This window comes from Peromyscus maniculatus, chromosome 18 (assembly GCF_049852395.1).
Source record: "Peromyscus maniculatus bairdii isolate BWxNUB_F1_BW_parent chromosome 18, HU_Pman_BW_mat_3.1, whole genome shotgun sequence".
NCBI classification, from domain to species: Eukaryota; Metazoa; Chordata; class Mammalia; order Rodentia; family Cricetidae; genus Peromyscus; species Peromyscus maniculatus.
In genome coordinates, this window is record NC_134869.1 from 53,136,125 (window position 1) to 53,152,250 (window position 16,126).

Consider the following 16,126-nt stretch of genomic DNA (forward strand, 5'->3'; position numbering starts at 1 on the left):
CACTCTCTCTGAGGCAAATGCCAAACCTGTTAGTGGAATTGTTTACATTGTTACTAACTTGAGAGCTTTTGTTAAGTAACAATTTAACATTTATTTGTCTTTTGTAGGGAAATGGATACTGCAAGAACACCATTGAGTGAAGCTGAGTTTGAAGAAATCATGAATAGAAATCGGGCCATCTCAAGCAGTGCTATTTCAAGAGCTGTGTCTGATGCCAGTGCTGGTTTGTATATTTGTTTCAGCGTTCATTCCTTAACATAACTATTTCTGTTAAGGATAACCCTGAACCTAGGGCCTGGAGAGATGGCGCAGCCAGTAAGAACTAGCTGCTCTTCCCGAGGACCCTGGTTTGATGCACAGCCATCTGTTAACTCCAGTTCCTGAGGATCTGAGTCCCTTTTCTGGTTTCTGCTGGCATCAGGCATGCTAGTAATGTATAGATAAACACACATGCAGTCAAACACCCATGCCCATAAAATAAAATTAAAACATGAAAACCCAAAGCTTAAGTGCATTTGTGAAGATGGTCCTCTTACTCCCCATGCAATCTGTATATTCCCAAGTCATTATCTGTCATTGAGTTTTCAAGTATTGAAGAAGATCCGTGGCAATGTAGTGGAAAGACCACTGGTTTTAAGTTACTATATTGAGATTTAAATACTAATTGGGGTTGGGGAGATGGCCCTGATTAAGAACACTGGCTGCTAGTACTGGGATCCAGTGTTGTCTTCTTTCTTCCTGGGTACCAAACACACTCAATGGTGCACAGACACACATGCAGGCAAACACATCCCTACACATAAAATTAAAAAGAAAGACTGACTTTGGGGATTGGAGAGATAGCTTAAGAGTGAAGAGCACTGCCTGCTCTTCAGAGGATCAGAATTGATCCCCAGCACCTATGTCGTAGCTCACAACCACCTGTAACTCCAGTTCCAAGGGGTCTGATGCCCTCTTTGGCCTTCATGGGCACCAGTCTTGCTTGTGATGCAAAGACATATGTAGGCAAAACACTTGTGCACATAAAAAGATTATATATTAACTTTGGTATATTAGTGCAGAGTCCTGAAGATAGCTCATTTAATTCTCGTATTTGCAAAATAACTCCTTCTGTATGAAACAACAACCAGTTACATTAGCTTCATGATCATGAGACTCTTGCAAATTTCAAAACACTGACCAAAAGTTATTGCCTATGGTCATCTTAAAAGACACTTTCAAAAAATTGCTTCATCACTCTTATTCTAAAAGGGTTGGTTTGATGATCATTTGGAAACAAAATTTGTTTGCTAGTAACCTTGTCTTTTCCCCTGCAGGTGATTATGGGAGTGCTATTGAAACATTGGTAACAGCAATTTCTTTAATTAAACAATCCAAAGTATCTGCAGATGATCGTTGCAAAGTTCTTATTAGTTCTTTGCAAGATTGCCTTCATGGAATTGAGTCCAAGTCCTATGGCTCTGGATCAAGGTAAAACTTTCCTGTCTCATGTATTTTTAAAATAGTTCACAACAACAAAAAAGTGGAACTTTAAAAAATGGGACTCCAGTTTTACTTACTGTGTACCCAGCAGTCAGAGTGGATTTTTTAATTAACTCTAAATGGCATGTTGTTGCTTCCTGAAATCCTTCAAGGTGTCTACTTAGAATAAAATTATATGCAAGGAACTGTATGGCTTCTGTTTACTCTTAGACTAACTGTACACAAGCACATTGTGTGATGTAATCTCTTTCTTGACTCTTACTCACTTCCTCCCTGGATCACTGTTCTCTAGCCTAAGGGTCTCTTCTCGTGGACACACGAGCCTTGGGACCTCACTGATTTTGTGTTGGTGTTCTTTCCTGAAACCATTTTGTTCTTTTTTCCCTCCCCTATACATGGTCTTTATTTTTCATGTTTCAACTTAATCTAGTCTGTCGTATTCTATTTCTTTTGTAGTATTTACTACAATCATGTATTTTTCATTATTGATGCTCATTTCTTACTGAGCACATGTTGAATGATGACAGGGGCCTAGCTATTAAACATTACTTGATACAGGATGTTTTTTGAAAGAGGGAATAAATGTATGAATGTGTGGTAATCTATTTTGTAATAGATACAGCTTTAGTTTAGGTTTATTTAATTTAATGTGTATGAATGTTTTGCATCTAGCAAAGCGTTCATACACATGTGTGCTAGTGGCTGGGGTAGTCACAGAGAACACCGAGTCCCCTGGAACCAGAGTTAGGATGGCTGGGATGCTTGAGTCACCATGTGGGTGCTGGGAGTCAAACCCTGGTCCTCTTCGAGAGCAGCAGTGCTCTTCCCACTCTGCTAGCTTTTCAGCCCTTGCAATAGATGAATAACATTTTTTAGAGGTTACTTTTTTTTTTTTTTTTTTTTTTGGTTTTTCGAGACAGGGTTTCTCTGTGTAGCTTTGCGCCTTTCCTGGAACTCACTTGGTAGCCCAGGCTGGCCTCGAACTCACAGAGATCCGCCTGCCTCTGCCTCCCGAGTGCTGGGATTAAAGGCGTGCGCCACCACCGCCCGGCTAGAGGTTACTTTTAAAGCATTTTTATGAATCTTAAAATTTTATGTGTTTTGGGTGTTTAATCTTTACATGATATTTTCTCTTTTGAGACAGAGTCTCACAATGTAGGCCAGCCTGGCCTTGCATTTACAGAGCTCAGCCTGCCTCTGCATTCTGATTACACTCAGCCACATTTTTTAATATTTTGATTTTGTATGTGGGTGGTTTTTTTGCCTGCATGTGTAGTGCTCACAGAGGCAGGGCCTTGGATTCCCCAGAACTAAAGTTAGAGATAGTTATGCGCCACTATGTGGGTGCTGAGAATTGAACCTGGGTCCTCTGGAAGAGCAGCTGGTGTTTTTAACTCCTGAGAAAGGAATTTATATTGGACACAATCTTACTTTGTTACTACCTTTTGGGCTCCATTTAAGACTCTCCATATCTGAACAAGTTTGTCGTAACTAGAGACATATCATGCATGTCTTCTTTGTGAGGACATTTAGTTTGATCAGGAGCTTGATACTTAATATTTAAGTTTAGTTCCCTGGTTAAGAAATTACATGTAAAAGAATTCTTACATAAACTAATGGAATTATTATGAACTTTGGCTATGATTTGGGTTTTTAAGATACGATGGCAAAGTTAGCATAAATTTCTTTTCTTTTTTCATGGGTTCTCAATGTAAACCTTAGCAACTTGAGCATGACTTTTTCATTTTTACTTTTTTACTTAAAGGAGAAGTGTTCAAATTGCCTGTCAGCATCACTACCCTCACACTTGGGGGCTATTACTAAGTAATCTAAGGATTATTCAGGCATAAGCACTGCATCGCTGTGATATTGAGACAGATACTGAATAAGTGATTAGTGGGTGCACTGGACAGGGATGGTTCACAGTGCAGGCAGGAAGGAGCAAGATGATAAAAGATTTAGTCATGATTGCCACAGTGTAGGTGGCTTGGGTTTTGGAACCCTGACTAGGGGCTGCATGGGAAAGAGAGGACAGACACTTTCAGTAGTGCTAGGATAGGAAGTTTCTGCTGCAGCTGGAACCTGGAACTTCTGTGTGTGTACTGGGTGCAGTTATTGGGAGGGACAGGCTAGTCTAAGTAGGCCTCTGTAGAGTAGTAGTTGCAGTCTAAAAGCACACCAGAAGAAGGTGCTTTGTTAGTCTCTGCACACACTGAAACACTCATAATGGACCCCGAGGGGAGCTTGCCATCCCCATTGAGCCTGACCTGTGTGGGAACCTTCTTTGCCAATGTTACATGGGGTTATTAGGGGTCCTGGAGTCCCCACCTAGCCATGGCCATGTCAACAGTACACATTCATTCAGAATGTCATTCCCTTGGGGCTTCCTCTACAGCTAATCAGAATAGCATAAAAGTGTTTTATTTCTGAAATTTTAATTTAATATTTTCAGACTGGTTGACTTATAACTGAAACCATGGAAAATAAAAAACTAGGGATAAAGGAAAGACAACTATATTGACTGTCTTATGGAGAGCATTAATCCAGTAATTTTTTTTAGAAGACGTGAACGATCAAGAGAAAGGGACCATAGTAGATCACGGGAAAAGAGTCGACGTCATAAATCTCGGAGTAGAGATCGCCATGATGATTATTACAGAGAGAGAAGCAGAGAGCGAGAGAGACACAGGGATCGAGATCGGGACCGGGACCGGGAGCGTGACCGAGAGCGAGAATACCGTCATCGTTAGAAGGTGGGCATTCCTTTTTATTATTGTATTTAGTGTGTGTGTGTGTTATTAACAGTAATTATAACTCCAAGGCTGTTGTTTATGCAGTAAATATACCTACATTTTAAGTGGTCCAAGTACTTGTTCTGATTTAATCTTCTGGAAACATCTGAAAACAGGTAAGCCATCACAGGTAAAAAATTTTGACCTTTTTTCCCTTGAATATTGTATTCTTTTAGATTTCAGATTGTTTGTGGTCTTAAAGCAAGAAAATAATCAAGAGGACTCATTGTGTACTTCTAAAATTTACAAATTGGGATTTTTGTAATCACATTCATTGTTTGCATGTGATTTAAAATATTCATAAACACCCAGGGGTTGTTTCAGATATGAATAGTATGTGCTTGGATTTTTAAAAATGAAGTTTCTATTCTTTCTCCTTTGAACTAACTTGATTTGTCCCTGAAACTTTTTAAGAAAATCTAATACTATAATAGGTTATGTTACAAAAAGATGTTTTCCAGAATTGACAAGAACTTTTTTCCCTTTAAAAAACTACTTTTTAGAAAAAAAAATTCTGGCATTTGATTTATTATTTTTTTTAAGGAGTATTATTATCTTTTTAATTTGCAAAGAAGGTGTACAGTGGGTTCAGGGTATATACCTAAAAACGTTAAGTTGTGCCAATCCATACATCCCAAGTTAGAAATAACTGGAAATAATTTTCTTTGATGTTTCATTCATAAGCCATAATCATTGTCTTTTTTTCTGTATTTTAAAAATTTGTGTACTTTTTTTCATAAAGTAGAATGAGTTATCTGTTTATGCTTCATTTTTCCATGTAATTTTATTTTATATTTGTGAACAGTGTTTACTCATGAAGAGTGGGGAAGGAGCACTGGCAATCTTTTGCATGTGACAGGTTCTTCTATAAACACCTTTGCCCCATATATTGATGGCATATTTCAGTTAATTAGGCTTAAAACAAATCCTCTATACGGAAATACTTCACAGAACCTTATTGAAAATCCAGCCCTAAAAATTGTTAATATTTAAATTGTAATTGGCTTTATTGTGTATGTAATTTAGCAGTTTTAAACATCACACACACACACACACACACACACACAGAGGAAGAAAAGGTGTCTGTCTTTTTTTTTTTTTTTTTTTTTTTTTTTTGGTTTTTCGAGACCGGTTTCTCTGTAGCTTTGTGCCTTTCCTGGAACTCACTCTGTAGCTCAGGCTGTCCTCGAACTCAAAGAGATCCGCCTGCCTCTGCCTCCCAAGTGCTGGGATTAAAGGCGTGCGCCACCACCGCCCGGCGTCTGTCTAATTTTTGTGGAACATAAGAGTTACCACTCTTGCTGTTTAAAGGCTTTTTAAGTGAGAAGGCCTATTTTAATACTTTGTCTTACATTTTGAATATGCCCTTGAATATTTATTATAACATTTTTATTAGTTCTATGTTGTATTAAAATTTTTAATTCTCAAAACATTTATATACTAGTTTTAAAATTATTAAAATTGGTACTGTTTGAATATAAAAATTAAACGTTGTATCATAAAATCAAAACTAAATTTTAAATGAAGTAAAGATCCCTTAAGATAGATTCTGGCCAGGCTATTACTTGAAATGTCTAATTCTTTGTCATTTGATAAGGTACAGGTTCTATAAACTGTATTTTATATTTATTTATTTATTTATTTATTTATTTATTTATTTATTTATTTATTTTAAACTTTACATTTTACCAACTATCTTACAGCTACCAAAGATATGATAGAGAAACTTGGATACATTTTCATTAATTTAGTGTGTCCATCAAGGGGCCTCTAACCCAGTTCACATGTAGAGTTAGTTAGTAGCAGTTTTCTTCTGGGTCTTCATAAAATGAATTCAGTAAACCAAGTATGTTCCTTTTGAAAAGTTCATTGTTAATTTTTACATACTTTGAATTTATACTCCAGTCAAGAGTATACACCTAAATATATCATGATTTGAGTTCTATGTCTTTCAGACATTTAACTACAATTTCCTAGTGTGCAGTTGTTGATGTTTTTTTTTTGCAATTAATGATGTACCATACCCCAAATCCCATGTTTTGTTTGTACATTAATCAGAATTGAGTTGTAATATTGTTGTGTGCCTTCATCCAAGCAAATTTTACAAAAGCCTTTCCAGTAGTGGGTGGGGGGCGATGTCTTCCTGGATTATTGTACCTTTGCTATATGCCAAGCAGTATTTATTGTGGAAGTAGATGTAAGAGGGTGAGGGTTGGGATTAAATACATATATTTGAGTGCAAACCTATTTGCAAATTTTATTACCTTATAAGGTCTGTTGACCTCTTTAGAAGTTTTTAAATATGAGTCCTTTTGAACTTTCATGTAAATCTTAAATGGAATAAGAAGTGCTTCAACAATAAAGTAAACATCAGTCTGTGTAAGTTAATAATGTAATACACTGTCAAGTGATGATGGTGGGCAAAGGGCAGGCTCTGGGAACTTGATGTTGGCAGCTGTTAATGTCTGTCCCATCCTAAGTTTTTTTTTGTGTTTGAACTGTTGGGTAATGTTAATTGCATTCTCATTTGGAAAATGTATTAGTTTTTCTAATAGCATTCCATATCCAAGTTCAAAAGGTAATAATACTTCAATGAGAAAAATAACAGTTTTGTAAATTTCAGTGTAAATGCATTGTGCTTCGTATTTTGTAAATTTTGCCTCTATTCTCAGACCACTCTGAGCAAAATAAAAGGTGTAAGGTCTTGTTCTTACCGAAATAATGTTACTGTTACAGTTATAGTGGAGTTCCTTTTTGTAGACTGTTCATCTAACTGCTTGTTTAGAATAGCCCTGCTTAGGAGTTTGTGTACTGAAGAATCATGAAAGTGAATGCTCTTCCTAGATGCTTTTTGTTCAGGCTTCTCTTTCTAATTGATGAGATTTACCATGTTCTCAAATGATTACATTTCTTTACTAAGTACTGTGTTTGGAGTCTGGGTTAATAAGTAACTGTAAGAGTATGGCTATGTGGTTACTTATGGCATAAATGTCATGAACTTGAGTTTAATTACTGTAGGATACTTTGTGTTGCTTATTAGATTATTATAGCTTTGTGTTAATTTGGGTGAAAGCCCAAAGAAAACATTTCTTTTATATTAAGATGTTTCATCTTCTTAGGAGTGTTACGTTGGGTCTTTTGTGAAAATTCTTTTCATTGCTTGGTGAATGGTAACTGATTGTTAACAAGATTTTAAAATTATTTCTAAAACTCCTAGGTCATTTGTTACCTGCCTAGTATATTCCCAGCCTTGTTTTCCTATATATCTCAACTGCTGTGCTTTATCTTGATATGCTGGCTCTTATTTCTCCTCTGATTTCTCATATTTGTAGTATTTGAAAAATCTGTCTGCTCCACAGTGTCTTACTTGAAGTGACAAGAGAGGGTAGGAAGTGATCCCTTGGATGTCTGTGTAGTATGTTTTGCTCACTGTGGTTTAAGAATATAGTTTTGTTTATAAATAATTGATGTTTGTCTTGAAGAAATTGAATGCCGATGTGAGTCACCTTGCTCTCACCTTCATCTCAGTGTGAAATTCCTACCATTGTTGAATTTTTAGAGTGGATTGTTTTGAATAAGTATTATTTGTTTTAAATGAATATTCAGTAAGAGAAGAGTGCCATTCATGTTATCCAAATTAATGTTTTTGCTTTCTGTGGTTAACAAGTTCTAACTTTTGATAGTAGTTGAATTCTAAATAGCAGCTTATTTTGAAATGTCCCTATCTTTTGGGTGTCTCTTTTTGACCAAAGCCTATTTTCTTTCTTTTTCTTTTTTGTGATGGAGCTTCTTTCCACCATGTAGTCAGTTGCATAGAGCACCTAATTGTGTATTTTATAGAATAGTAAAATGCTTTAGTTGAAATGGGGTAAGTATGATGTTCAGCGAAAAACAGGAAAATATAAACTGTTTGGTAGCTAGAAACTTTTTGTGAACATCTGTAATAAACAATTGTTTTTTTATGTACAGTGTTCTAGTCAATATAAGGAGAAACTTCAGATAAGTTTAGATGCTTCTATTACCTACCTCATCCCCATTCCTCATTAAGGAGAAATTTTCAGATACAGAAGGTTAAATCTTACCTATTTAAAAGTGTTGCCTTTCTCAAATTATGTGAGGATCCTTTTTATTTAATTCAACACATTAATATGAAAACCTGTAAGAGCTGGGTGTGGTAGTGCACACCTGTGAACTCAGCACCTTAAGAGACAGTGCAGCCAGCCTGGTTTACATGTGGAGTTTCAGGCTAGCCAGGCCTCTAACTAAGACCCTGCTTCAGAAATAAAATCAAACAGGCAATATAAAGACTTAGGAGAATCCTATCAAATATTCAAATGCTTCACTTAAAGGATAAAATTTTCCATGAGTTTCAAAATACAAATAATACCAAGTTTGCATATCTAAGTCACACTCAATTTGAGTTGTTAGTAATGGTTTGATAGTACATTATCTCAGAATGTAGGTCTTTTGCTCTGTGTTGAAACATACTGCTTGCTTTAGCTTGCAGATTTTAGAGCTGTAGTTTCATTGTCTTAGTTCATTTAACAGCTGTTTACACAGGTTCCTTTTTATAACTGACAGCTAAAGCAAATAATTGTGTGCCTTTCACAGTACAGATTGGATCAAATGCTATTTTGAACATATGGGCATTGAATGTATTTGTCACTTCTAACCTTTTTGATATCTTTGTTTATGTAGACGTCTATTTAGACATTTGAGACTATAATATGGAATTGGATTATTGGAAATGGGTTGTATTGCCTTCAAATTTTGCTTCCGTTTGAGATTGTAAAATTTGTGTTTATGTAAAGTGTTTAGAACTAGAAATAAAAGTTTCTAGACTATTCCCTAAATTTTATGTCTGTATGGTGAAATTTTAAGATTTATTAATTAGACCCTATCTATAAAATATAATGTAGCAAAAGATGAGTTCATTAGTCCTGCACAACGATGTGTATTGTGACCTTACAAACAAGATTACCTGTATAAAAGTAGTAAAGTTTCCTTTAGGGTCATGGTAATATGTACATGTGGCTTTTTGAAAGATTGATTTTCTTTCCCCCCCCCAACCCCCACACTGTGACTTTCAATAATTTTTCTCTCAGTGATTCATCCTTCATCCTTTACAACACAACAAAAGTATTAGGAAAGATAGCATTCCTTTTTTTAGTAGGATTTAAGAATTTCCCTGCAATCTTTTTAGTAGCTTAAAATGTGCTTTGTTTTTTTCTAATGCCTTATTGTTTTTAAAATTCACTAGTGCTGAGAGTGTCATGTTCAGTAGGCTACATATAGACTTTAGCATGTGTGAAGTCATGGATTCATTCTCAGCATCAACTCTAGAAAACAAACAAAATCCTACCAGAATTGTAACCTGCAAAATAAAATGTTTGAAAACAGACATTACAGGTTCTTCTTCTGTTAAATAATTCCTCTATGTGAACCTCATCAACAGAACAGGAAAGGGAAAGTAGAGAAGGTGACACTGTAAATAGCTTCACTGTCAACAGTTCAGATGTCTGAAAAGCATTTAGATGAGAAAAACCCTTTCCTCTGTACTTTTAAGATTGAAGCTTTTATTAGGAAGTATGAATATGTGTTTGTATACTGATACTATTAAGATTCTCCCAAAGAAAATTGAACACAAAATTTACAGTTGTCACAAAATTACTTCTAGTTATAAAGCAAAGGATCTTTTAAAACTTTTATGACTGAATGCCATTAAACACTGTATGCTTTTGAAAAATATTAAACTACCCATTTAGTTTTTCTATTTTAAATATTTGATATTCAGTAATCATTTTTTTAAAATTAATGTTCTGTTTTGGATTTACATATATATTACATATATATATATATTCCTGAGACTATAGTATCAATTTTATTGATGACTTCCCCCTTCCATCTTAATGTGAGTTTTCAATTGAATTTATCATTGTAGATTCCCATTAATTTGTGTTTGGTTAGTTGATAGAGGTGAAATAGAATGAAGGTAATGTCTCAGATTTGTATTATGTCTAAAGATTTGTATGTGGATGTCACATTTAATGTCCATGCTGAGGTGTTATTTATGAATTTTGTAACATGGAACACCATTGATTTATAACAGATTGGCAGAAGTTCATGTATGCTGTCAAATACAGTTAATTTGTAAATTTCATTGCATTTTATATTCAGTTCAGCATTTGTTATATGAATTGATGTGTGGTTGAATGAAAAATAGCTACATTCAAATCCAAGCATTTTCCCATTTATTTTGTAGTGTGCATATTTTAGAAAATGATTTATGACTGTTTTCATCATCACAGAAACAGTAGCTGCTGTATTTTCATTTGTTACTGTAATTTTCTTTTAAAAAATTACATACATTGTACAAAAGAATGGTCTTCATATGGCAATCACTGAATTTCAAAGGTAGTAATATGTAAGAAGAATGAAATGAGAATTTCTCATTTTGAATTTGTGAATTAGGAGTATTTCTCCACTATGCAAGCAGCTACTGTTTGAGTTCCTTTTTATTTTGTGTTAGAATACCTAACAGTGAGTAGATGCACGGCTTGTGTATGTATAGCTAAGCCAACATTTTTCTGTGTATTCTGGGGAATAGCAAAATCTACATCACCAATTTTGACACATTACAGCTGAAGGAAGAGGAACACCTTCCAAGACAAAACAGTCTTCATGGGGAAAGTGACGCTTGTCCAGCAGTTTGCTTCTTGTGATTGAACTGAACCTGTAAGGATTCATGGATAAACTGAACAGGAATAGATCTGAATAAAGCAAATCTGCATAAATGGTAACCAGTAGCTCTACTTTTATTTTTTTATGTTGCTTAACTGTTTTATTTGAAGGAAACCTGTGTGATTTAAAAAGTTAATAGCTTTTGCAACTTTATTACTGGTTATATATATTTGGCCATTATAATGTGCAAGCAATTGGAAAAAAAATTCAAGTAAATGCTTGTTTTTATAGTAGTTTGTTCTTGTTAAAAATGTTCATATGATAATGTCTGTAAACAGCACCACTTTGATTACAATAGATGTAGTGTTGTAATAAACTGTTTAATGGGGCTGATGTGTAAAGCTGTTCAAGTTATTTGATGTTTACACCTCAGGGAAAGTCTTGTGTTCAGCAATATCTAAAGATAATGTTACTATGACAACATTTTTACTGTCCTTTAAAAAAGCATTGCAATAGGGTGTTTGGATATGCATCAATCTAATCTTGCGTTCAGTGAATTAAACATAACCAATTAAGTGTCTCTTGCCCTTGGTTTTGATATTAGAATAGGCGATTACATGGATATTTAATATTTCTATATTCTGCTTTTCTAGCTGTTTTTATCTAGTTAGCTTGTGATTTTGCTGAATGGTATGTAAACTTGTAAAAACTGAAAATTGGCAGATAGAGCAATCCAGTCAATGTGTTAGGGGGTCAAAAAATTTGAGGTTGTAACATTTTTGGTAAAGACTCATGTATTTGCTTAATTACACCCCAGATATTCTGAAACAATTAAGTGTGAACTGCTAGCATTAAGAGAGATTTTGATAATTCTGATTTAATACAGTAATTGACTGTTTCATGCTGATGGTGCCATAGGCAGTGTAAATACAGCCATACAGCAGATAAATGTGAGTAAAGAAAGCCCTAGGATTCTACTTGATAGAGAGTCGGAAGGGTCTGATGTTTATTAACATTGGGTTGTATTCTTCAGTGTGAGTAATGGGAGATGATAGCTTCAACCTTTATTCATGGTTCAAGGAATTCTATGTATATTTCTGTAACCTTGTTGATTTATGCTTGGTTAGAGTTAACCAGTTGATTATTTTTTTTTTAAAGCCAGCTTTAGTAAAAGACTGTATGAGAAGCACCTGGCTAGCATGTGTTCTGCAAAATTAGCAGAGGCAGACTGTCAACTTGATTACCTATTTTTATAGGAAGTTTAAAACCTGAATTACTAAAGAAATTTGAGATAAAATCAAATTTTAAGCTAATTTGTTTTAAATATATTTTAAAGATCTTACTAATTATGAGAGATCTGTGGATAGTATGCATTGGCTTTTAAAGTTTGTCTAAATTTAAGGGCAATGCTTAAGGTATTTATGTACCATAGATAGATAATGTGCAGCTCAAGATTTGCACTGCTGTTTTTTAGTTTCATCTTGTCTGCTTTTAAAGTACTCAACATTTAGTTTCAAAATACCCTTACCACTGCCAGTTCATTTAAAAACGTTTTGTGAGCAGAGTATTTTTGCAAGAGATCATTGGTGTTTACCAGAACTAACTGTTTGCTCTCAGAAATGATTTTTCTTAGGTGTTTAATCTTGTTAAAATGCAAGTTGCCTTTTAATTTGAGAGTTGTATCAAGATCTATTTTCTTGTTTTGTGTAAAGGTATTGTAAGTTTTTGTGATTTTTTTTTTTTAGCGTTTTTTAATAGTCTAATTATAATGCCCTAATGTGAAGACATTTGGACATACATATGTTTACAAGGGAAATTAGTTAGTAGTAAGGTAAAAAGGTAAGTAAAATGTCCATGAGATAAATCTTCTCTGAACACTTTTAAAATGGAATCACAAATACATATACTTGAAATGAAACTGGAGATTTTGTACTAATCTTAATCCTTCACTACCTTTTCTGTTTTTAATCAGTGGACCCCTTTCATTGCTCCCTTCATGTCACCCTTCTTGCTCGGCTTATCTCGTTAAGTGACTTTGGCGGCAGATAGTGTGAGTGTACTGGAGTTGTTTGCTGCTGCAGTCAATTATTTTAAGTGTTGTCAGGAAGAAACAAATAAAATAACTTTAGTTTGACTGACTTTGCAAAGTCTCCTACCTAATAACACATGAATGTATAGCAGTAAAAGTCAAAGTTACAAACCTTGTTTTATTTGTCAAAGCCCTTGTGTTGTGTAGGAGCCGGTGTTATTTAAAAACTTGTTTTTAATGTGTAAAAAACAATCCAAAGAGATAAATCTTTGCAAAGACACCAAATAAACAAACAAACAAACAAACAAATAAATAAACAAGCAGAGGAAAGAGAGAGTAGGGAGGATTGCGGGAGTCTTAGAAATTAGAATCCTGTAGTGTCGATGAAGGCAAGCTTGCGTTCCCCAGAATGCTAGCATTGACCAGTGCTGCGCAGTCACATTCCTTACCACTGGCAGGACAGGTAGAGAGGCGTGGTGAAGCACCCACAGGGTAGTATTTCTCCTGGAGCAGCACTTTGAATTCATTATACTGCTTTGAAGTAAAGGAAATAGGTTTGTAGAAACAATATTTCAGTGTCAATTTACAAGTGTTTATGTTTTGTCAGTTTTCAGCAAGATTTCAAGTAACTTGCCATAGCTATTGATCATGTATGTTACCCCGTTTAATGGCTCCTTTACCTAGAATATTCTTAAGCAGTTAACTACAATTTGGAATTCACAAATAATGTGTAGCTTAAGATATTATTTTCATTTGATTCTCCTATGGAGAATGTTGCTTTAGTAAAGTCAGTTCTAAAAATAAACATGGAGGTTTTAATGAGCATTATGTAACATTTTATGGTGAAGGGGAATCTTGAAAAGGGTAAGACTGTTGCCCTGTGTGTTGAAATGTGCCAATAACCTAAGTACATTCTGTTTCATACAATGAGATGCTACTGCAAGGCTCTTCTGTTGGCGTGCTCTTGACATTCTAGCTGTTACCCAGATGGTCATTGCATTATCTGTATCTTACAAGTCCCAGCGTTGGGCTTTAAGCTTCAGCTTAAGTTATTTTAAGAGGAAGTTTGTTCTGATTCTTTCCTGAGAATACAGTGTTGAGATTCTTGCTATTGCACAGATAATGAGTTTTCAATTTTATTCATGAAGTTCATTTGCATCCCATAGCCCTCTGTAAATGTTTCCCCCAGTTGTTTGTACTTACAAAATGCACGCTTATCCATTGTACATATTAGACATTTTTTGTGCTAAAATATATTAAGTAGGATTTTTGTAGCAAAGCATTCTATTTTTATGTTCTTATAGTGTATGTGTTAACATTAATCTTCAGTTTGAACACTGGTGTATTTATTTTTTAGCAACTTGACTCCTGGAAGCCTTAGACTAATTTTTAAATAAACATTCAACCAAAAATTATGAATTTATTGAGATGTGGCCTTATATATGGTATTTCTTGTGTTCATAATGTGATTTTTTTTAAATTTAGATTTTATTTAAATCAAGATTTAGAATTAGTTTCATTTTCAGTCAAAATAGAAAATGTATTAAGCGTCTAGGCTTCTGGGAGGAAGTTCTTATACTCTTCTTTCTTGGCATTAGAAAGAAGCAATATGAATTTATGAATATTCAAACTATTCAGGCCATTGTGTTATATTCAGATTGGTTTAGGTTGGTTTTAACCCAGTGTTTCTTTAAAGTTCCAGGTTGTTGGCATTCTTTGAGTATATGGCTACTCTGGTTTTATACGGGATGTATGAACTCGTGGTTACATATAGCCAGATTTCAGTGTTTTAAAGACTTCCTGTTCCATTAGTTATATTGTAATGGGAGGCTTTTAAAATATTAGGTAAAGTTTAATTGAAGTCACGCAAATCTTTAATGGTATCCGTGGGTAGGAAATACTATGAGGAGTTTCTCACCTTTAAAACTCCACCATGGGAGGAATTATAGTCACTTCATAATTGGACAGACTCTTCATCTTAGTAAAAACATTTCATTTCGAAGGTGTATTTTTTGCCACACTGTTACTGCGTAACACTTCTCAGCATTTCTGTATGCAAATTATTTTAAAATACAGAGATAAATTCATATTTGTTTATTTTTTTTAACCTTGGAAATTGTAGTACTCAGGTGGTATTTAATGGAAAATGATCCTTTGGGGTAAATCATAATGTATTTTGAGGACTGCCTCTATAATAACATTTATGACTTTAGCCTTAAAAAGGTCTATTATTTCTTCCTTTGCATCCCATGGTATATTAGCAAAGTAGTTTACAGCCCAGCACAGCCTTACAAAGTTGTTTTACAATTTTTAATGGAAAGCCCTTAACAACAACAAAAAATTGTATCATATTACAACACCCATGAATTATTGGATAATCACCCTTTGTAAATAAGCTGTCTAATATCAGAAGGCCAAAGAAAGTCTTGAGATTTTAGCTATTGACTGTGGTGTGGTGACTTCATAAGATTTCTGTGCAAAAGGTAAGGTGATATTCCATCAAGTAGGCATCCTTTTTTTGATGCCCATGAAAACTAGACTTCCATATTAGCTTCTTTCAAAAGGCTCATTCCCATTTTATTAAAATGTTTGTACTTGCAATTTTGTGTTTAATGTTTACTTTGTCTTTTCTTTCTTTAGCATTTAGGTGACTGTTCAGCAGTTTGCTATATGGTCATTGTTGGCCTTAAACTGCACTAGTAACAAGCATGGTATTTATCTTGTATTGAAAATAAAAACAAAGTTTTGATAATTCTTTGCAGTTTGTCCTTTTTGTTTGACTTAAAATTTATTTTGTTCAAATAATATCCATTGGAAAAATGCAATAATAACAGATTAGACTGTCACCTATATTTTGTCTAAGCCAACCTCCTTGAGAATGGTTATTTCTTCTGGCATATTTTTAAAGTTTTAGTTACATTTATTTTGTGTGCATGTGTATGCATGCCATGGTCCATGTGTGGAGGTCAGAAGCCAACTTGCAGGGATTACACCTTTACCTGCCGAGCCATCTAGCTAGAATTATGATTGCCTCATCCTAGGGAGATTATGAACCGCACCAGTCCTTTGGAAGTAAAATTGTGGGCTGCAGAGATGGCTCAGCAGTTAAGAACACTGGCTGCTCTTCCAGAGGTCCTGAGTT

The 16,126-nt window shown here is 34.6% G+C and overlaps 1 protein-coding gene across 5 annotated transcripts in view; it reads left to right on the top strand.

Moving 5' to 3' along the window:
• The window catches only part of Cpsf6 (cleavage and polyadenylation specific factor 6), a 31,882-nt gene extending 16,146 nt beyond the window's left edge, over positions 1 to 15,736 (top strand). For 2 of the 5 annotated variants that reach the window (XM_076554214.1, XM_076554212.1), the window contains 4 exons: positions 108 to 223; positions 1,317 to 1,470; positions 4,046 to 4,235; positions 10,916 to 15,736. In XM_076554214.1, the coding sequence (XP_076410329.1) occupies positions 108 to 223; positions 1,317 to 1,470; positions 4,046 to 4,232 (457 nt within the window). In that variant the 3' untranslated portion in view covers positions 4,233 to 4,235; positions 10,916 to 15,736. Of the gene's footprint in view, positions 1 to 107; positions 224 to 1,316; positions 1,471 to 4,042; positions 4,236 to 4,319; positions 4,458 to 10,915 lie in introns of those variants that run through there. The other 3 variants (XM_076554210.1, XM_076554213.1, XM_076554211.1) reach the window with 2 other exon arrangements.
• Positions 15,737 to 16,126: the final 390 nt, after the last annotated feature.